Source organism: Cibotium barometz, chromosome 59 (genome assembly GCF_041138505.1).
Source record: "Cibotium barometz isolate CiBa-2024 chromosome 59, ASM4113850v1, whole genome shotgun sequence".
Taxonomy (NCBI): Eukaryota; Viridiplantae; Streptophyta; class Polypodiopsida; order Cyatheales; family Cibotiaceae; genus Cibotium; species Cibotium barometz.
In genome coordinates this window covers 28,807,317-28,828,845 of record NC_141104.1, presented here as the reverse complement: position 1 = coordinate 28,828,845, position 21,529 = coordinate 28,807,317, and the positions used below count along the sequence as shown (strand labels likewise).

General features: G+C 43.7%; 1 protein-coding gene across 5 annotated transcripts in view; it reads left to right on the top strand.

Annotated features, from left to right (window-relative positions):
• The window catches only part of LOC147605682 (serine/arginine-rich splicing factor SR30-like), a 63,230-nt gene extending 42,056 nt beyond the window's left edge, over nucleotides 1–21,174 (top strand). For 4 of the 5 annotated variants that reach the window (XM_086792997.1, XM_086792996.1, XM_086792998.1 and 1 more), the window contains exons 5-14: nucleotides 3,586–3,688; nucleotides 3,768–3,814; nucleotides 3,929–3,986; nucleotides 19,180–19,229; nucleotides 19,345–19,401; nucleotides 19,536–19,594; nucleotides 19,772–19,885; nucleotides 20,022–20,049; nucleotides 20,154–20,228; nucleotides 20,533–21,174. In XM_086792997.1, the coding sequence (XP_086649123.1) occupies nucleotides 3,586–3,688; nucleotides 3,768–3,814; nucleotides 3,929–3,986; nucleotides 19,180–19,229; nucleotides 19,345–19,401; nucleotides 19,536–19,594; nucleotides 19,772–19,885; nucleotides 20,022–20,049; nucleotides 20,154–20,228; nucleotides 20,533–20,556 (615 nt within the window). In that variant the 3' untranslated portion in view covers nucleotides 20,557–21,174. The remainder of the gene's footprint in view (nucleotides 1–3,585; nucleotides 3,689–3,767; nucleotides 3,815–3,928; nucleotides 3,987–19,179; nucleotides 19,230–19,344; nucleotides 19,402–19,535; nucleotides 19,595–19,771; nucleotides 19,886–20,021; nucleotides 20,050–20,153; nucleotides 20,229–20,532) is intronic. The other variant, XR_015265106.1, reaches the window with a different exon arrangement.
• Nucleotides 21,175–21,529: the final 355 nt, after the last annotated feature.

Here is a 21,529-nt window from a genome sequence, read left to right as displayed (position 1 = left end):
ACAGGTTATATGACCCACTATCCAGGAAGATATTCACTAGTCGGGATGTGATTTTTGATGAAAAATCAGAAATATCCATGGCTGGTTATGAGGCAAATCAGGCTGAAAATGATGTGTTTGAAGGTCTACTACCCATGGAGTTTCATTCCACAGTTGGTGATCCAACTCATGAGGGTACAGGACAGCCAGCAAATGATGTAGGTGGTGCAGAAATTCAGCACCCAACTGAGCCAGAAGCTGAACCAAATATGGGGCAGCAGGCACCACAGGTCAGACACATACCTAGATGGTATTTGAGGACATTACAGGACAGCCATTTAGAGGGTCCTCTTGCTGGTCGTACTCGTAGGGAGACAAGGACCAATGAGCATGCACACATCATGGATTTGAATCTGGTTATGGCAGCCAGTTTACAGGATGATGATGAGCCTGATTCATTTGTGGATGCACGAGATAATGTGCATTGGAACAAAGCCATGCAGGATGAGTTTGATTCTATTAAAAGGAATCAAACATGGGATTTGGTTGATCTGCCCAAAGGCAAGAAAGCAATTGGTACTAAATGGGTCTATAAGTTGAAAAGACATGCAGATGGATCCATTGACAGGTACAAAGCCCGTCTAGTTGCAAAGGGCTATGCACAGAAGAAGGGCATTGATTATGAGGAGACATTTGCTCCTACATCCCGTATGTCGACACTTAGGTGTGTCATTGCATTGGCTGCACATCGTGGTTGGGTTGTTCACCAGTTGGACATAAAGACTGCATTCCTACATGGGGACCTCGAGGAGGAAGTTTATGTATTTCAGCCCATGGGATTTGCAGAACATGGTCATGAGGGGAAAGTTTGCAGGCTGAAAAAGGCCTTGTATGGTTTGAAACAAGCTCCACGAGCTTGGTATGCAAAAATAGATGCTTTTCTACTCACTCAGGGATTTGTGAACAGTCCATCAGAGGCCACTCTGTATGTAAAGAAAGAAGAGACAGATCTGCTGGTCATCAGTCTTTATGTGGATGATCTCTTGCTCATGGGATCAAATGATGACAAAATTGCAGCTTTTAAGGAGATACTGCAACAACAGACATTTGACATGTCTGACTTGGGCCTTGTACATTACTATTTGGGCATACAGTTTGTGCAGGATAACAGAGGCATTGGGTTGTTGCAATCACGTTATGTTGCTAAACTTCTGGAGAAGTTTAAATTTCAGGATTGCAAGCCTATTAGTACTCCTATGGAGCCTGGGATGAAACTGTCACTCCAAGATGACAGTGTTTCTTTTGATGCCACTACATATGCTCAGGCTGTTGGGTGCCTCATTTACTTGTGTAATACAAGGCCAGATATTCAGTATGCAGTCTCTCAGTTGAGCAGATTCATGCACAGCCCACGGTTGTCACATTGGCAAGCTGTGAAGCGTGTATTCCGTTATTTGCAGGGTACCTTGTCTCTTGGATTGCTTTATCCTGAGGGGGGTGACATGCAGTTACACGCTTACAGTGATTCAGATTGGGCTGGTGATTTTGATACCAGACATTCCACTAGTGGAAATTGTTTCTTCCTTGGCTCTTCATGCATTTCTTGGCTAAGCAAGAAACAGACCACAGTGGCCACTTCGTCTTGTGAGGCAGAGTACAGAGCAGCCTACACTACTACTGTTGAGTGTGTTTGGCTGCGTCGTCTCATGACTGATATGGATATTTCAGTGGAGGAGCCTATACCTATCTATACTGATAGTCAGAGTGCCATTGCTGTGGCCAGGAATCCTGTGTTTCATGCTCGCACGAAACACATTGAGATTCACTATCATTTTGTTCGGGAGAGACTCCAGGCAGGAGATATTAGTCTGATCTACTGTCCTACAGATCAGAATGTGGCAGACATCTTCACCAAGGCATTACCACGTCCGAAATTTGAAGCATTCCGCAATGCTTTGAATTTGTTTCCTTTTGGTGGATGATGTACAGTGATCACATATCACTCCAGGGGGGTTTGTTGGGTTTTATGCTGTGTATGCACCCAGAGGAGTGCTAGTGATCATCAGTAGATTACTGGGGCACTTTTTACTTCAGTTAGTGGAGATTTTTTCCCCCAGTTTAGCTCAGTTTCACTTATATGCAGTTTATAAGTGTTTTGGTCCACCCGGCACATTTATGGCCGGACATGTGAACACTTATCTTTAGGGTCACTATCATGTGGCTATTGTACTTCACTTTTTTATTATTCATGCATACTAAAGTCGTGTTCTCTCCTCTCTTGGTTTCCACGCTTGCTTGAAGCTCCTGTAAACCCTAACCCTAATACTGCAGCTCCTTCACTGTTTATGTGTGAATGTGATGAGCAATGATGTCATTGGCCTAGCCATATGTGATGTGTCAAAGATAAGGCTTTTAGCATGTACTTGATGTAAGGTTATTTCATCATCAATCAAAGCATTATTGAGTCGTGCAAATCACTATCCCTCTCCTTTTTGAATTTGTATCTTCTCTTGGATGCTCACAAGGTTGACCAACAACCGGCCTTTTATACACAAGGGGCTGATTCGAGCATGTCCCAGAAAAAAGCAAGTTTCCTCCAAAAAGAATGCGCCTACAAACATCTAGAAGATTAGCACTTTTTGCCCACAAATTTGGAGAAAAGCCAAGTATATGAATGCTAAAAAAAATACCATAAATACTTACTTTTTTCAGATGGCGAGCAAGTCCTGTAGTGTGCCCATGCCTACACCCATGCTGTCTGTCCTGTATTTGCACACACGTGGGCCTCTACTGTACACGACACATGGTCAGGCCTCCCCCCCCCCCCCCCCCCCCCCGTGTAACAGCAGAAGGCTGTTCGGAAACCAGAAAAAGCACGCTGTAGTTCACAGCCACTCCTGCACCCTTCTATAGTCACAGTTAGGGTTCCCCCCCCCCTTCTCTTAGTCGGCTGCTCATCCAAGGTATTGCTGTCTATAGCTATATATAGAAAAAGCATGTAGTAGAGTCCCAAAAAGCATAAACTTGTGTGCACAACCGTAAGCGCACAGGTGACTGCCTTCTGCAGAATTCGACCAGCTCTCTTGATATTACAGCCAACAGCCACAGAGCCTTATGTGCAGAGAAACAACCAAGACCTAGGGTTTCATCTCAATAACATACATACAAGGTCTGTCAGGAAACAAACAATATACACAAACATGACAAAAAGCTCTTGCTTTTTCCATAGAAATGAAATGATTTCAAGAACTATTTGAGCACATCTAACCAGAGGGTCTTCCCCATTCACCTTTGACTGTGCTCTGTCTTCCGTCCTAAGTGTCCCATGCCATTGGGCCTTGAAAGACAAAATCAGGATGCATTCTCTCCACATTGGCAATTTGGGTGGCACCATGGACATGGAATCACACTACTTAAGTCTCTTAGACTTGGTATTGAGGATATGGAACGTGATTTTTGGCATCGAAATCTTAAAACCTCGTAAATTGAAATTGTTTTTTGTGAAGCTTCAAATTTGGCTGCAAAACTATGCTTTATTGTTTAGGTTTATCCTTTGATGTGGTTTGAGTGATGTAGTGAAATTGAGTCATTTAAGGATTCTTTCAGGTTGAGCTTGCCCATGGAGGCCGGGGGTTGCCATCATCAAACGATCGCAACTATAGTCACAATAGTGGCCGTTCTGTTGTTCCTCGACAATCTGATTTTAGAGGTTACAAGTATGCTTTTAAATTTCTCTATCTAGTTGTGCTAATGCATCTCTTACCGATAAGATTTGCATGTTGCCTCAGTGTACGTGTCTAAATTGCCTTCAACAGCTTCATGGCAAGATTTGAAGGTGAGGTCTAATCAAAGCTTGACCTTGACTCTGAGCCCCCTGTGCATTGCAATATCTCTTAATTGCTGCTTCGGGTTGTTTGGGTTTTCATGACAAAGTGTTTTGGTTTTGTAGGATCACATGAGGAAAGCAGGGGATGTTACCTTTGCTCAAGTTTATCGTGATGGAGGAGGTAAGCTGGATAGTTTTTACCTCTGATTCTGACGGTTCTTGTTTTTAAGGCTACCATTGCAGAAACATAGCATTTAGTAATCTTACAACATTGCAGCTTATGGAACCTAGTAAGAGGATGGCCCTTATGACATAAGGAATGGTTCGTACTCCTTAGTCAAAATATGCATCACAAAAAGAGAGTCAAGTTGATTCAATGAAAAGTTGTGTTGATAAGCAGTAGTAGTCTAAAATAGATTTGAAGAGCAGCCATCATTGCCAACGAGCTGAAGCATCCCATGTGTGTGTGTGCACGTGTGCACCCACCACCACCATCACCTGTCCCGTGTGGTGTCGGTGGTCTTCCCTGTTGGTCTTTCCCCTCCCACCTGCTTCTTTTGCCGGTACCTCCCCTCATGCCACTCGCCTCACTCACTAGCTTCTCTCCCTTCCACCCGCTTCTTGCATGCATCCCGCCTCCCCTGCTGGCTTGCCTCCATTTTTTCTTTACGTCCACCCCTTGCCCTTTCTGTTTTTCTTTGTCCGTGAACCCTTATTCTACCTGTTCCTGCCTCCTTTGCCCTTGGAATCTCGTCTTTGGCTGCCCCATGCCTCCACCTGCAGGCTGCATGAGCAGCTGGCCGTCCGAGTCTTGCCCCTCCCCTCATCTGTTGTTTTTGGTCTGACTTCTCCAAATGAGGCCACCCTCAACTGCACATTTCAGAGTGGACCTTGAGCTCCTTTCCTCTTTTCCCTGTAAACGTGGTCACATCTCTGTCATCTAGTTTCTTTGCTGTCTTTTTTCTTGGCCTCCCCAAGAAATACGACGAGCTTCTTCTCTCCATTGGTGGAACCCCCTATGATCACAACATCCACTTTAGCATGCGCAGCAGGGATTTCATTCCTCAGTTTGATCATCTTCTCCCGAAGGACCTACCGCAGGAGGGCTCCATCTCACGACTTGAAGTATCCACCTCATTGAGTTTTCCGGTGGTCTCCCAAGGCAGTGTTTCTCCTATTTCCAGTTAGGGCACTTGGCAGAGTAATGATGTGACACACCTGTGTAGCAGCCAAGCACCTGGCTCAAGGCAGCTGTATGGATTGGTCGGGCAGTGTGGGCAGGGCTGGAGCAGTTTAGTAGTGCACAGAGAGCAGTGGGGCAGGCACGTATTTTGGAATTGTAGTAACTGTAAACAAGATTATAAACACACAACCACAAATCCAAATATGCACAATACACCACATTAGGGGCCAGAGATAGGCCAACATCTCCCCTTTAGGTTTTATTACTAAAAGGAGTCTACTTCCGAATTCACCACCGGCCTGCACCTTGCTGTGTGGGAGAATCAGGAATTAGGGTTAGGTTAATTCATGTGGGAGACATACACAGAGAGAACAAGGGAGAGAGAGAGTTGTGGGGATAAGTCAACTCATGAGATATGAGTGTGTGACTCCTCTATCACACATGTATATTGCACTAGTACACATAGTGCACTTAGTACATTAAAAGTACTAAGTGTACTATGTACTATAACTTATGGGCTTGTACACACTATAAGGGTGGGCATAGTGCCTTTACCCCAACAACCTCCCACTTAAAGGCAAAGTGCCCTTAAGTAAAGGAAAAGAAAAAATCAGCATGTACATGATAATATACAAGGCCATATCAAGGCTGAAACTGGCCTCATCCAATGCCCATCAAGTGTCTGCAATGAGCAAACCGCTCCGGAGGCAAACTCTTTGTCAACAGATCAGTCGGGTTGTCATCCGTATGAATCTTAACAAGCTGAATTTGCTTGTTCTCTATCACCTCTTTGATGAAGTGATACTTCACATCCACATGCTTCGTCTTTGCATGAAAGATAGGATTCTTTGCCAATTGGATGGCACTCTGACTGTCACAATGCAACAATGGAATATCCCCTGTATAACCCAAATCAACCACTAACCGAGATAGCCATAATGCCTCCTTGCAAGCCTCTGTGGCTGCAATATACTCGGCCTCTGTAGTAGATAAGGCAGTGCACTTCTCCATCTTGGATATCCAAGACACAACACCTCCTGTGAATGTAAACACATAACCGGTAGTAGACTTCCGGTTATCTGGATGACCGGCATAATCCGAATCCGTGTAACCATGCACTAATGCATCCTGTTTGCCAAAACAAATGCACATATCTTGTGTGCCCTTCAGGTATCTCATGACACCTTTCACTGCTTCCCAATGCTTCTTGCCAGGGTTGGCCATGTATCTAGAAACCACTCCCACTGCAAATGCAATGTCTGGCCTAGTAGCAACCATGGCATACATGAGACTGCCACAAGCTGAAGCATACGGAATCTTGGCCATATCAGCCCTGTCTCTATCCGACTGTGGGCTGTCCATAGCACTGAGTTTCACATATGGAGGCAAAGGAGTACTAGTCTTCTTCCCCCCGTCCATATTGAACCTCTGCAAAACTTTGCCAATGTATTCCTTCTGAGACAAATACAACACATGCTGATTTCTGTCCCGAAGTATCCGCATACCCAAAATGTGATTTGCATCACCCAAATCCTTCATATCAAAGGTTTGATGCAGCCTCTGCTTCAAGGTATCCATCTCCTTACGAGATTTCCCGGCAATCAACATATCATCAACATACAAGATGAGGATCAATAGACTGCCATCCAAAGCTTTCTTGGTGTATAAGCAGTGATCTATGTCACTTCTCCTGAATTTCTGAGATTTCATGAATGTATCAAATTTGTGATACCATTCCCTTGGTGCCTATTTGAGCCCATAAAGACTCTTTTTCAGCTTGCATACAAGCTTCTCCTTTCCACTCACTGCATAACCCTCTGGCTGCTGCATATATATCTCCTCATGGAGATCACCGTGAAGAAAAGCAGTCTTCACATCCATCTGAATCAAGTCCAGATCATCATGCGCAACCAAAGCTAACACAGCTCTAAGTGTGGTCATTTTGACCACTGGAGAGAAGATCTCCTCAAAGTCCACACCATATTCCTGCTTGAAGCCCTTAGCCACTAACCTGGCTTTGTATCTTGGCTTTGCATCTGGTGCAACTTTGAGCCTGTATACCCACTTGCATGGCAAAACCTTCTTGCCTGCAGGTAAATGCACCAATTTCCATGTTCCATTTTTGTGCAAAGAATCCATCTCTGACTTCATGGCACGCTCCCAAAGAGCCTTGTCTACCCTCTGTAAAGCCTCTTTATAACATGAGGGCTCCCCACAGTCAGTAAGCATCAAGTAGTCAACCCCTGGAACAAACCTGTCAGGGGCTCTGGAGGGTCTTGTGGACCTCCGTACCCAATGACCATCATTTGCAGGTTGCTGTCCAGCCTGCATATCACCCATTGGTGGCTCCTGTTCCATGCCATAAGGCTGAAAAATCATGCCCGGTATCCCTCTTGATGCCTTTAGCATCACAAAAGTCCTGAAACTGTTTGGACATATACTCTCCCCCATTGTCGGAACGCAAAGCCTTCAGTGTTTTACCAGTTTGATTCTCAACATGAGCAACAAACTTCTGAAACACTGAGAATGTATCACTCTTCAAATGAAGAGGATAAACCCACACCTTGCGTGTGGCATCATCAATAAAAGACACAAAGTATTTTGCCCCTCCCAAAGAAAGCTGAGGTATCTCACATACATCTATATGAACAAGCTCTAACTGAGCATCTTTCTGTCCAAGAGCTTTCTTGTGGGGGCACTGTAGTTGCCTACCATATATACAATGCTCACAAAACTGAAAACTTGAAAATTTTAGAGAAGGCAAGTAACCCAAACGAGACAATTGCTCCATTCCTTTGACACTCATGTGGCCCAACCGGCTATGCCACATAGAAATTTCCGGCAGCTCGGTTGCATTTACATTAGCATGGTGACAAACACCTGCATGCATGAAGTAAAGAGTGTCCACCTTAGAGCCTCCGGCAACAACCAGTGAGCCCTTACTAATTTTCCACTTTCCACCACCAAATGTGGTAACATAATCAGCATCATCAAGCTGTCCAGTAGAAAGCAGGTTCTTCTTGATCTCAGGCACATGCCTGACATCATGGAGCATAAGCTGTGAGCCATCTGAAAATACAAGCCTCACATCACCTCTGCCAAGAATCTTGCATGCATGGTTATCACCCAAATAAACCACTCCTTCATTGCCAGCAGTATACCTGACAAACAAGTCTCTGCAACCTGTGACATGAAAGGAGGCACCTGAATCAATGATCCATGAGTGCATACCATGACCACCTGTAAGAAGTGAATGGGCATCAAGTGAAGAAGTAAATAGGACCTCATCCTCACTGCCACCTGCATGTGACACATTGATTTCTTCAATCTTGACTCCACTTTTGCCCTTTGGCTTTACATCTTTGGCTTCATCTTTCTCTTTGTCTTTTCCTTTTCCCTTTTCTTTTTGATCATTTTTCCATTTGTAGCATTGCTTTTTAATGTGTCCCTTCTTGCCACAATAATGGCATTCCAAATCCTTTTTGGAGCGAGACTTGCTCCTTCCCCGTTCTTGGCTTTTTCCCCTTTGTTGGGATCTCCCACGTGCATTCATTGCATTGGACTTTCCAACAGAGTTGTTTTTCCTGTTCATCTCTTCTTGTAGAAGAGCACCCTCAACATCTGCATATGACAGCATAGCATGCGAATTGCTAGTGGCTGTCCTGAATGTGTCCCAACTCTCTGGCAAAGTGCATAACAGAAAAGTGGCTTTGAACTCATCGTCCATTGCCAACTTTTGATTTATAACTTGGCCGACAATACCATTAAACTCATTTAGATGGGCTGTCATAGACGCCCCTTCCTTCATCTGAAGACCTATGAGTTTCTTCAACCAATACACTTTGCTTGAGGCACTTTGTTGGGCATACAAGTCCTGCAATCTCTGCCACATTCCCCAAGCTGTCTTCTCTTCACGAATGCTGAAAAGTAATGAGTCTGACACAGAAAACATGATAGTAGATCTTGCCAGCTCATCCATATCTTCCCACTCTTCAGCAGTAAGAGAAGCGGGCATCACACCCCTTTCTTTGATAGGCTTGTGCTGCTTTTTCTGGAGCAACACATTGTAGCACTGGGTTTGCCAAATATCATAATTATGCGAGCCTTCAAGCTTCTTGATGTGAAGCACAAATGTAACTTTTCTCCCACTTTATATGATGAAATCACCAAAATCTGGTTGCTGCAGATTTTGGACAGCACCTTAAATGTGCTCTGTTGCCCTTCCAAAGTACTGTACAGCAGTACCAAGTGCTCACCAATGATGTACCAAACCTGTACCGGCAAGTACAGCAGCTGAAATTGAACCTTTTGGTCACTCAAAACAGTGTACAGCCAATCCAAAACTTGCACAAAGCTGTGCCAAATCTGTACCAGCAGGTACAATAGCAATAAATGCTATCCTGGCTGTCCAAATGAGTGAAAATCAGACTTTTACAGTCCCGAACACTGCATACAACAGTCTCGAACAGAAATTGGGCAAAAGCCCCTTGACTGCAAGCTGATTTTTTGAGGATTCAAGGCATGAATGTCTTGCCTGCTGCTTTGCCAAGCTCAACAAGCATACGAACTTGAAAAACCCCTTGATTTAAGATCAATTTCTGATCATACATGGTACATTGACGCACATGAAGGCATCCAGAGTGTTCACGATGCTTCCCCCTGGCCACATATACATCCAAATAATGAAAGCCCTTTGATTTATAGGCACATTGAGTGCTTGTAAGGCATCAACACATTATCCACAGCATCAAACGCGATTGCCTGTATGCAAATCAATCCAATCGGCACAAAAGCCCCTTGATTTGCACTGCAATTTGCTGCAAATTTTGCCCAAATGTGCGATTTCTCACATCATACAGCATGTATGAGTGCTTAATTGCACAATTACATCAAAAGCCCCAAATTTCGACATCCAATTTCCTGCAAATGGATCCTGATTGTGACCAATTTCTTGCAAATTGATTCTGATTGTGACCAATGTCACCCAATTTTGCCAATTTTGCTCAAAAATTGAGCAATTCGACACCTGTACCTGCTCAATTGTTGATTGTACTTGCTCAATTGCAAATCCCAAAAAAAAATTGAGGAAAATACCTTGTAATTTCTGATTTTTCTTCAATTTGCAGGCTGAATTTTGTTGTTGCAAGAAAAGGGGGGTTGATGATTTTTGCTGTTGCAGAAAATCTGATGCTGTTGCAGAAGAGGGGGGCAATTCTAATGCTGGTGCTGCGTCAGACTCGGTGCATGGCGGTGCTCTTGTCAGTCGGTGTATCAGGAGAGGGCGACCAACAAAACCTTCGCTTCGCCTGCGTGTCTCTAATTGGCTCACCGCACCAGGCACTTTGCCTTCGCTTCGCCTGCGTGTCTCTGATTGGCTGTTGGCTACCTATAGCCCATGTAGGCGTGTCGAGCTTGCCTTTGCTCCACGTCACCCAACTTGAGCGCCGCCCGCCTAATAGCCAGCCGACGACCAACAAAACCTTCGCCGCCTCCACCTAGTAGCGCTACACGTCGCCACACTGCCTTCACCTAGCGCTGGCGCTACACGCGACTTGGGCTGGCCTGTTATATTGACGCCCACCTGCTTCTTCGCTCCACGCTCAGCTGCCTTGCGTGTGATTCAGCGCAGAAGTGGCTGCCCGCCACCTTCTCCTTCCGCCCACCTGATTTCTAGTGGTTCGCTTCTGGCCTCTTCACACACAGGCTAATGGGAGAGTCGAGCTGCTGCCTGCCTGCGTCAGAGATTCGAAGGGCACCGGCTCTGATACCAGTTGTGTGGGAGAATCAGGAATTAGGGTTAGGTTAATTCATGTGGGAGACATACACACAGAGAACAAGGGAGAGAGAGAGTTGTGGGGATAAGTCAACTCATGAGATATGAGTGTGTGACTCCCCTATCACACATGTATATTGCACTAGTACACATAGTGCACTTAGTACATTAAAAGTACTAAGTGTACTATGTACTATAACTTATGGGCTTGTACACACTATAAGGGTGGGCATAGTGCCTTTACCCCAACACTTGCACCTGGTTGCTCCAAATACATCCAAGTGAAAACAAAGGAAACAAAGAATCTGTGTGATCACAAATCACTAGGCCAAAAGATACTCGTGGCAATCAAGTGTATACACAGGTACTTCCGCCCTGTCTAAATATCTTCAAAGGTACTCCTCTTCCGTACACAAGAGTCCTCACAGGTACTTCCTCCGTACTTTCAGCTTGTGAGTCAGCCTTCCAAAGAGCCCATGCATGGCTGCCTTCTCCAGGGGCCTTCTAGTAATCACCTACTGCCTTGAGGTAGCTTGGTACACACCCAGGAGCTTATGTAACAGTGCCGTCCAGCCTGAATGTAGTGCGATCAGTCAAAAACAGCAAGCCTCTGGTGCTGGATTCTCACACGTGTGAAGCCGAGATGCCCTGTTGCTACATTCCTACCAGCCTAGGGTTAGGTTAACCGGGGCTAGGGACGTGTGTCAATTGAGTATTAGGGTTAGGGTAACTGAGGATTACTAGCAGGATGAGGTCTAGATTGGCCATGGGTCAATAAATGATTGCAAGGGCCTAGTTATAGCTAAAAGCTTATAAATAAAGCAAGGGCCACTAATAGTAGGGTTATTGCTATACAAGCAACCTTTCAGGCTCTTATGAGTTATTAGAGGTATCCACGTGGCAGATAGGAGCGCTGCCTGGGCGTGTAGTGTAAAAGCCCCTAGGCTAACAGACCCTGCTGCGAATAAGCATAAACATAAGGGAAACACTTGTAGACATTGGCATCTTGTTCACCGCCTAACCACAGAGCCGTTTAGGCGGCACACCCCCTAGTATAGGGGGATAGTAGCATCTGAGACGGCAATAGACCTAGTAGACAATGTACAAGATAAGGATGTAGAAGTCGTCCAATCGAACCAAGAGATAGGGCACAATGGCACATCGACCAAAGCCTCAATGTCCAAGGGTGCCCAACCAGCACGAGCTAGAGTCCTAGTCAAGGATATGAGCATGGAAGAGTTGGTAGAAAATCTGCCCAACCTAATCAGCCAGCAGTGGCAGGGCAGCCAGCCCCAATGAGCTCCTCAAGTGGGATATCCACATTTATTTCCATGGAGAGATATGGTTTGGTGTGCAATTTGCCACTGTGAAACCATACAAGCATGGAGTGTTTACTGCTAAGGCCTAGACAACAACTGAATTGTGCTTATTGGCAACACCATGGGAACCATGATACAACCCATTGTTGGTAACTAGGGAAACCTATCACCACAACCTATGCTCCCGGTGCCAAAGCAACCAGTAGCCCTAGCACCCATACCAAATGCTTCTCAACATGCGCGTAATCTCGTGCCCATTTATCAGAACCCTATACCGAAAGGTATGTAGAGACCGCCACCAATGCTATACCCACCTCCGGTATTACCACTCCAGTCGTTTTCTTTTGGAACCACACCGAGACAATAATACTTGGTGACTTTACCAACGGAATCTGAAAGTCCAGAACATGGGAGCTATGAGTTACATGAGCGATACAATTCATATGGATATCAAGAGCAACCGCCATCCATTGACTATGCCTCCTTGTTCGAAGCTATGGTGCAAAAAAGAGCGAGAGACTTCAATAACATGTCGCGCAAGCCACCTTTCCGATGTTTCCATTGCAAGGGCCTCGACCGTGTTTCTGAGTGTGCTCATAGAGCTGTCGCACCAAGTACACCAACTCCATCCTCGAATCCAGTGCCAAACTCTAATGTCATTCCATACAGAGGCACATGTTACAAGTGTGGATTCGAACATGCTTTCAAGGATTGTCCCAATAGAGTGACAATCACAAGTTCATCAACCACTTTGGTGAGCCTCAACTTATCAAGCGTATAAGGAGAACTTATTCATACAGCCCTTCTAAAAACCATCGCAAGGCTCCAGACCAAGAGGAGGGCAGTTGCGAAGGAAACATCTAAGGCAGCTAAGAAGTAGAAAGCTAAGGCTTCAACCTTGAAGCTAGCAGCCAAAGAGCGTGAGGCGCAAGCCTCAAAGGTTGCAATAGCCCTTGAAAAGACTAAAGGACTGGAACCATAGGTCCAAAAGAAGAAAACCTCGAAGAGCACACGGAAATGCAGTGTACGAACAGTTGTCAAAGAGTGGTTCGGGCAATAGCTCCGAAGTTTCTTCCCTCGTGGAGACAATGAGCTATCTCTTGCTCAAACCAACTCTTCTTAAAGAGAAGAAACCCATTGACTATACAAACCTTCCAAAGAAACTCAAAGAGTATCCCAACCTTGTGTTGGAGAAAGAGCGAATGAAACAAGTCCAAGAGCCTTGTAAGAAAGGTGGAGGCTAAACATGTACTTGAGCAAGCAGTCGAGTACGAACCATTGACCCCGCTTGAGTGTATCCTAGACTCTATTCTAGAGTTGATCATAGAATTAGTAAAGGAACCTTAGAGCATGCCAAAGGCCGTAGCCGAACTCGTGACCATTCTTAAGAGGCCTCAAAAAGAGCCATTTTTGGTGCCTCGTCTGTGGAACCAATCCAAGCAGATCTCGCATTTCTAGATGCAGTGAAGGAGGACTAAGTGGGAGGTGAAAGTTGTCCTTCCATGGGTCATCACCACGGTATTTTCTCCGATGGGATAGGTGATGGCTTCAATTTCAGCAAGTGAGAGTACGAATCACTGACTGTGCTGAGTGTATCCCACCCCCTATTCCAGAGTCAATCATAGAATCAGTAAGGGAACCTCAGGGCATGCCAGAAGCTACAACCGAACTCGTGACCATTCTTAAGAGGCCGCAAAAAGATCGAGTTTTGGAGCCTCTTCCCTTGGAACCAATCCAACTAGATCCTACACTGCTAGATGTAGTGAAGGAAGACTATGCCAGAGGTGAAAGTTGGCCTTCCATGGGTCATCATAGTCATCACAATATTTTCTCTAATGTGATAGGTTACGACTTCATTTCAACCCCATCAGAGGCACCGGCTCCTAGGAAGGATCAGTGTGCATCTCTTACACGTTGGTAGGTCCAAGCCCCACTTTTAAAAATGAAGCCTTTCTATTGTCAAGTGTCTAAAGAAGAGCTTGATAAAGTGCCAAGATGGCTGTTGGACAATGCTTTTATTGTGACTCCACCGAGCACATCGCCAAGGATTGTTTGAGGAACTTGAAGGAGCAATCCGAGTAGGAGGCTTCTTCAAAACTGGAGAAGCAATGGCTTCTTTTGAATTGGAGGATGTGTGTGAAGGATATGCATGTGTGCGTCTCTTAGCTTTTTTCATCACTAAGCAATACACAACCATTCCCTTGCAATAGAATACTTGTGAGCTCCCCTTCTTCCCTACTCTTGCTCACATGTGCGCTATTGAAGCTTGCATGCTTGATGGATGCTTGCTAGATAGGTTTGTTTGTAGAATTCCCTCTTGCATTAGCTTCTTTTTCTTCCCTCACCTTTTGTGAGAGAGAACCATTGCAAATGCTATTTCTTTTTGCCTTCATCTAGGCATAGAGAGATCTTCCTTCACTCCCTTTAGCAACAACGTGACAATGGAGTGACGACGTGATGGACGAGCTAGCGCACCCATATCGGAAAGTTGCAATTGCGGCTCTAAGGCAAGGCACAACGACAAATGATTTGGCAAGGCTAGGGTAAGCTGTTAACTTGAAGCAGTGTAGCTTCGCTATCAACATCCTTCCAAAAATATCTATTGATGGGGGGCCATGGTGGGTGAAAGCTTGCTCCATGGTGCAAATCCAATGAGTTGTCTCCTATTACCATCAAGCCATACTTGTTTGACAACCCAAACCCCGCGGCAACAAAACTCTCTTTACATATCTTCAAAGAAGGTGAAGAAGTTTGTCATTAGGCTCGCTCCTTGATTTATTTCTTTCATGCCTCTCCAATGGTTTTGACTTTAACAACATACATAAGAGTTTGAATGACGCATTTTTTATTTTTATGCACTTAATTGTATATGTGCTTGTAAGAGCACATGGGACAAAGAATGCTAGGACAAGTCCTTCTGAAGGCATTTGTGTGCAATAGGGAAAGCATCAACCAAGAAGCTAACATCTTACATGTTTTTAATGTATCAAATTAACACTCGTTTTGATAATTATGTCTACGTTTCTCTAGATCCCCATCTCTAAGAAAAATACGAGGGGGAGGGGTGAGCTTGAACTCCTTGCAAGAAATCCTCTTCACACACACACACACACACACACACGAGTAGACAAAGCACATGAGAGAGATGGATGGTTGAATTTTCTTCTATCTTCTTACTACTCTACTACCATAATATAAAGATAAGAGTACATAATATAAGGGAAAATACTCTCCTACTAAAACATACAAGGTCGGTCCATAATGTGAACGTGACTATATGAGCTAGTGCTAAAACTATGCCATAACTCTAGTAAACCAAACTGGCTGTCACACAACCTGTAAACCAGTGGCGGCATATCAACCATAGTCTCACTAACCATGCCAGTGACATAAGTGCGGAGCTAACATCCTGGCATGTCATCAATATCTGCACTAGTTGAGCTTGATATCACAACACTCTCCCTCGAGCTCAACCCCATACCTTGCACTTACTGAGTAGCAGCTTGCGTTCCTTCCCTTAAAAAATAAAAATAAAAATAAATAAATTAGTAAAGTAGGGCTGATTCCTGAGAGGAGAGAGTCATCAAATACTCTCATTCACCACGAAACGTGTAAATGGTGTCGGACCAAATATCTGCCGAAATTTGATGAGTGGAAGAAGATTCTCCTCCAAGAGTGTGGCAGCATCTGGCCCTCCAAATGCACCAGCCAAGTAATAGTAGCACCTATGATGCTAAAGGTCTCTGAGCTATTCGATGATTCCTGAGCATATGGAACATGACTATGGGTATGAGAAAAACGCATGTGAGCAGAGATCCCATACTCGATGTGGAAAACTAAATCATCCGAAGCAACCTCGTATCCAAGCTGTCGGTCTGGTTGCAACCAGCAAAATGCACCCCCAGTAATGTAATCAAGGTCCGGAGAAATCCGTCTGTCATCTACCTGTGTTTGTGAGAAACCCTAACCATGTACATGGAATCTTGTATCAAGAATCTTGAAGATAAATATAAATTGGACATGTTTGACCTAGCACGATAGGCTTCATGATTGGACATGAGTTCTTATTCCGTAGGAACCCATGAATGGACATGCTTCCATCCCTAAGCGGGGAAGTATGATTGGACATGCTTCCATCCCTGAGTGGGGAAGTATGATTGGCCACGGACATACTTCCATCCCTAAGTGGGTAAGTGTGATTACTAATTAGACATGCTTTATAAAGCATGATGTACTATGCATTCTTACCTTTATGAGGGAGTGTATGGATGGATACAAAGTGTATTGAACGGATGGTATTTCCCTTAGGCATGTACACATTAAGTTGCTTGATGAACTTGCATCGAATGCTGTTTTAGGAATGCGTGAACACGTAGGCATTCCTCCTTAAGCATCAAATGTGTGTAGGTTAGTGGTTGTTGATCTAGTTACTTGTATTTTGTAGGAGGTTAAGTATTCTTATCACCTAACAACTTTCAATTTCAACAAAGTTTAAAGATATACTAACTTTTAGGTTTCAAATCTGATTTAAGGGCTTTCCCTTCATCTTTTGGGAAAACGGAGGTCGGAATTAGAATTAGAACGGTTGAAAACCCCAAGGAAAAAAAACTGATGACGTAGCGATGAATCTACTCACCCATGCCAGCTCAGTAACTTTCCCTTCAGCTTAACATGCAAACTCATTTTAGAAGTTTAGTTATCAACATCTCTTTCTATTTTAGACCATCTCTTTCTATTTTGAGGAGAGAAAGTTTCTCATGCACACTCCATCTCTTTCTATTAGCAAAAGGGAGATGCACGTTTAGAAACCATCTCTTTCTATTTTCAAGAGGGAGATGCACTCTTAGACTATCTCTTTCTATTTTTGAAAAGGGGGAAAGAACTTCACTATAAAAAGAGGCTAGCTATCCTCATTATACAATGTGAGGAGAGGCAATAACTTCATAATCATTTTGTGAGAGAGAGAAACAACACTTAGACAAGGATAAGCAAGAACTTCATAATCATTTTGTGAGAGGAGAGGCAAGAACTTCATCATTTTGTGAGAGAGAGAAACAACACTTAGGGTTTGACAGCAAGAAGACAAGGAGGCTAAAGCTACTCTATAAGTGTGGAGATTCTGTTGCAAAAGAGAAGACCATCACTTCGTGGCAGAGGTGTTGCCTAAGTGTATGTGAGAAAGTGTTTCAAAGCCCTTAAAGAAATGCTAGCTGAATTCTTCTTGGAAGGACTATACTCTTGTGTGCATCCAAAACACAAGAGAAGACAACTGGTTGTATGACCCATTGGAAGGCCATTGGGATGGCACACAGATGGGTGAGTTTCTCCAACTCTTGCGTGTGTATGGCAAGTCATCACGGGCAAATTAGGAGATTTCAAATCATTTGTTTTCAATCTTGTTTGATGGTGATATCATGTTGAATTTAATCCGCCAATACAGTTTGTAAAAAAATTATGGAGGAATAATCTATATTCTTGTGAAGGGGCCCGACCGTTCAGGGTCTATGCTGAGTCGGCTTTCTATCTTCCACTCTTCTCTCTCTCTCAAGTGATTGTTGAAAATTTTGAGTGGTTTGCTTCAAAATTCAGCAGTGATTAAAGTTGGCTAAGTGTGATTAGCAGTGAATAGTTTGTTACGCAACTGTGGCGAGTTTCATTGGTATCAAAGCGGTGTTATCTTCCTTACCTTGTTGGTAATTGAAGACAATCCCTGGGAACAAGCCTTTTGTTGCTAAGAAGATGTCTAACCACAGAGAGAGATCAAGATCACTGGCTCATTTTAGTGAGTCCGTAGAAGTTTCATCTTCAAGAAGAAGGGGTGGTGATGCTGACAGAGCAACTAGGGGACATGATGAAGGGCCCCAATCCTCAAGGTCGATAAGCCATGGAGAAGGCACTTGGTATACTTCTCATGCCAATGGTGAAGCGGTGCTCCTTCGTCGACTCAAAGAAATGGAGGACTTATTAACCGATGCGGATGTGCAAGCAGTGGTATCAAGGAAGGCCATCAACCATTCAAAGGTATCTCATTTTGAAGATTATGTGAAGAAGAAGTCAAAGTTAGGTGATCCTTTGGTGTTTGCAAAGGAATATCTTCATGAGAAGGGAATCATTGGTCCGGATTCATCTCGGCAAGCGGTTTTCTTGGAGCGATGCATCCTAGCTCCCTCTAGTTTACCACCAGCGGAGTCACCAATGATGGTAGAAAGGCGGCTGTACCGGACACCAAGCAGAAGGAGAAGCAAGAGACTTGCAATCTAGGAGATAGAAGTGTGAAACTCCCATATTATGATGGGAAGGACAGTGACATCACAAAGATCTTAGCTTTCATTAGGGAGTTTGATTTGGCCTTCAAAAATCGTAATTATTCTGAAGAATCGAAACTCCATCAGGTAGCTATACATCTCAAAGAAGTTGCTAGTAATTGGTATCTAACACTTGTTACCAGGAACCTCAATCCAAAAACTTGGGAAGAGCTCAGGTGCCTGCGCCGTTACATGACCAGCCTTCTAAAAGTTGAATCTTTGTAGACACAGCCCCCCAATACAATTCGAAGAATCTCCTTCAAGTATACCAGCAAGTCCCTTCCTGTTGAAAGTTGAGAATATTCTTCAGGATTGTAGATTATGGGGTCACGGAATCAGGATGAGCATCACTTTTGTTACATAGATAGAATCTTGCGCCAAAGCCAAATATGGATTCTGTAGAGTCAGATTATGATTCAACTAAGTGTTATGGTGTCAGTCATGCCTAAAGATAGTGAAGTTGGAATGCCTAAAGATAGTGAAGTTGGATTATGACTCAACAGAATGCTGTGCTGTGCCAACAGGCATTAGTTGCATAAAGTACTCGTACTTGGTCCCCTGAACTGTACATTATGTTCAATACAGTACAGACAGTTTCCTGTACAGTATTCACATAACTTTTACTTCAAATTTCCATTTTTTTTTGGGGGGTTTTGGGGGGGAAGGGGGTGCTAGTTTGCAACATGTTCAAAAGCATACATTGTACCTTTGAAACAGATTGTGTATCAACTGTGAACCCCTTCTTTTTCTGTGAAATTTTTGCATATATACTAACAAGATTGGATTGTGTGCAGGCACCAAGGGGTTAGTGGATTACACAAACTATGAAGACATGAAATATGCAGTAAGTAAAATATTTTCTCTCTTTTTTTCGCTGGGGGGGGGGAGGGGGGGTGTTGGGGGGAGCAATTTTGGAAGGGTGGCATTGAGTCCAACGATGCCTTTTGTGTGTGACCCAGATTCGAAAGCTGGACGATTCAGAGTTCCGCAATCGGTATTCACGTGCTTTCATTCGGGTAAATTCCAGATGCTAATGTACTAGGAGTCTTTGGCATGCTAACATACTTTGATCTGTTTTTAAAATAAAAAGATTAATCTGCTTATGTGCTATCTTACACATGCTTGAAGCTAACTTACTGAGCCTTTTCAGGTACATGAAGATAGAGCAGGGGCTTCCCGGAGAAGCTACTCACACAGCCCTAGCCGAAAGTAAGCTTTCTGCGGCACATCCTGGCCTACGCTATAGGAATGGTTATCTTAAAGATCACCTGATGGCAGGAATCACAGTCATGCCACTCTGTTGCTTAGTGTCAGACTGACTGACCAGCCTTAGCTTGATTTGGTGTCAGTATTGGAAATGACAAAGTTTTTGGCCTGATTTTTCAGCCGTTCTAATAGCCGGGCTCGATCTGTTTCCCGATCAAGGTCAAGGTCTAGGTCCCAATCTCGTGGGCGCTCTCGCTCGCCACATTCCCATTCACGGTCTGTTTCAACCTCCAGGTAAATGGACGAATATGCTTTTAGGTGTGTTAGCTCTTTGGTATGTAGTAAAGATGAAGCAGCTGCAAGTTCTGTTTGTCTGCTTCTGTGTTTTGTCGAAGCCAATGTGAAATAATCGAATATATGCTTGTTTCAGGTCTCCTTCAAGGTCACCTTCTCGCAAGGTACAGACATCATGTCTGGTTGGTTTTATACTCAATCATTACTTAAGCAGAACTAGTTATTTTATGCATTCTGAGTGTGCTTGGAGTTGAAAAAATGATTTCAGAGATCAAAAGGGCACAGCAGCCGACGGAGTAGGAGTCGCAGCTTGTCTAGGTCCCGCTCCTTTTCACGTTCACCTGTATGTTTCTTCATTTCCTTACTGAAATGGTTCTTTTTTTTGGTATGCTTTTGTAAAAGGCCAGCCTAAGCAATATTTCTTTGTTTGCTTAGGGATGGCTTCAAAAAATTAGCTCTTAAAAAGAAAATGGCATTTAGTTTCTCTCTCTCTCTCTCTCTCTCTCTCTCACACACACACACACACAAACACACACACACACACACAGACAGTCAGGCCCCTTATAGAGAGAGTCTTTTCTTGTTTTGATTCATTTCCATGGCAGTCCTTTTTATTATTGGTGTATTTGCTTGTTGCCCAATTGTAGAAAGCAAGAAGTCCCAGCAGTTAAGAGGTGAGGAGTGGACAGCTGTGCTATGCCAAGGCTGCAATTGCAAAGCACATGTAGATATGAAGGCCCACTGGTGATTGCAATAAAATTTCTCAAATAGTCTGCACTTTTTGACAGTTTTAATTATAAAGATCACATTATTAGGACATCATATCAGGGTGAAATGATTGTGCAGTCTCAAATTTTTGGTCGTCCTGCGCGCATTGTTGGTTAAGGTTGTCTTGGCAATGGAAAGCTTATGTGGAAACAGATCTACAAAGCAAGATGAGAAGTGGTAGCGCTATGGCAGGGTGACATTGAATTTATTTCTTGTCAAAGTTGGTATTATGTGGGCTTATTTTTAAATGGTAGAAAAGAGGTAGTGCACTTTCCGAAAAAATTGGTCGTGAAGTAGCAACTTTCAGAAGATTTAGTAGCTTTTTGGTGTGTTTAGATGCATTTCCCCAAAGCCTGCAGTGTGTGCATGTAAATGGCAAATTGTGGTGGGGTATTGTTTGTGTCATGGTTTTGTGGGTGCAAACTGAATTAGAATATCGGCAGAGGGCACAATAATTTGCTTAGTGAGATTGACTCCTACTTTACTGCACTTCCAATTTGGGAATAAAGTGGTTGCAAAAAGGATCATGGGCTGGTTTGATCATCTAAGGTTGAGAGTTTAATAGGAGAGAGAGTAGTCTTGCAGAAGACAGCAGTTAAATAGCATCATACCTCCCCCTACTATAATGACATCCTCTACCACTACCTGCCACCAAATTGTTACCTCATTGTTGAAGGCATGCATGTTCACCAAGGCATGATATACTGACATGTAATAATGGTGATGAATTGCATATACTAATTAACATATATTTTAGTTGGAGGTTTTTTTAAAATCATTGGATGATTTTTAAAAAGATTTTGAAAAGAACATCTTTCCATCTTGGAGAAGGTTGTACGAGTAAAAAAAAAGAATAATCTTCTGTTGAGTTTTTTT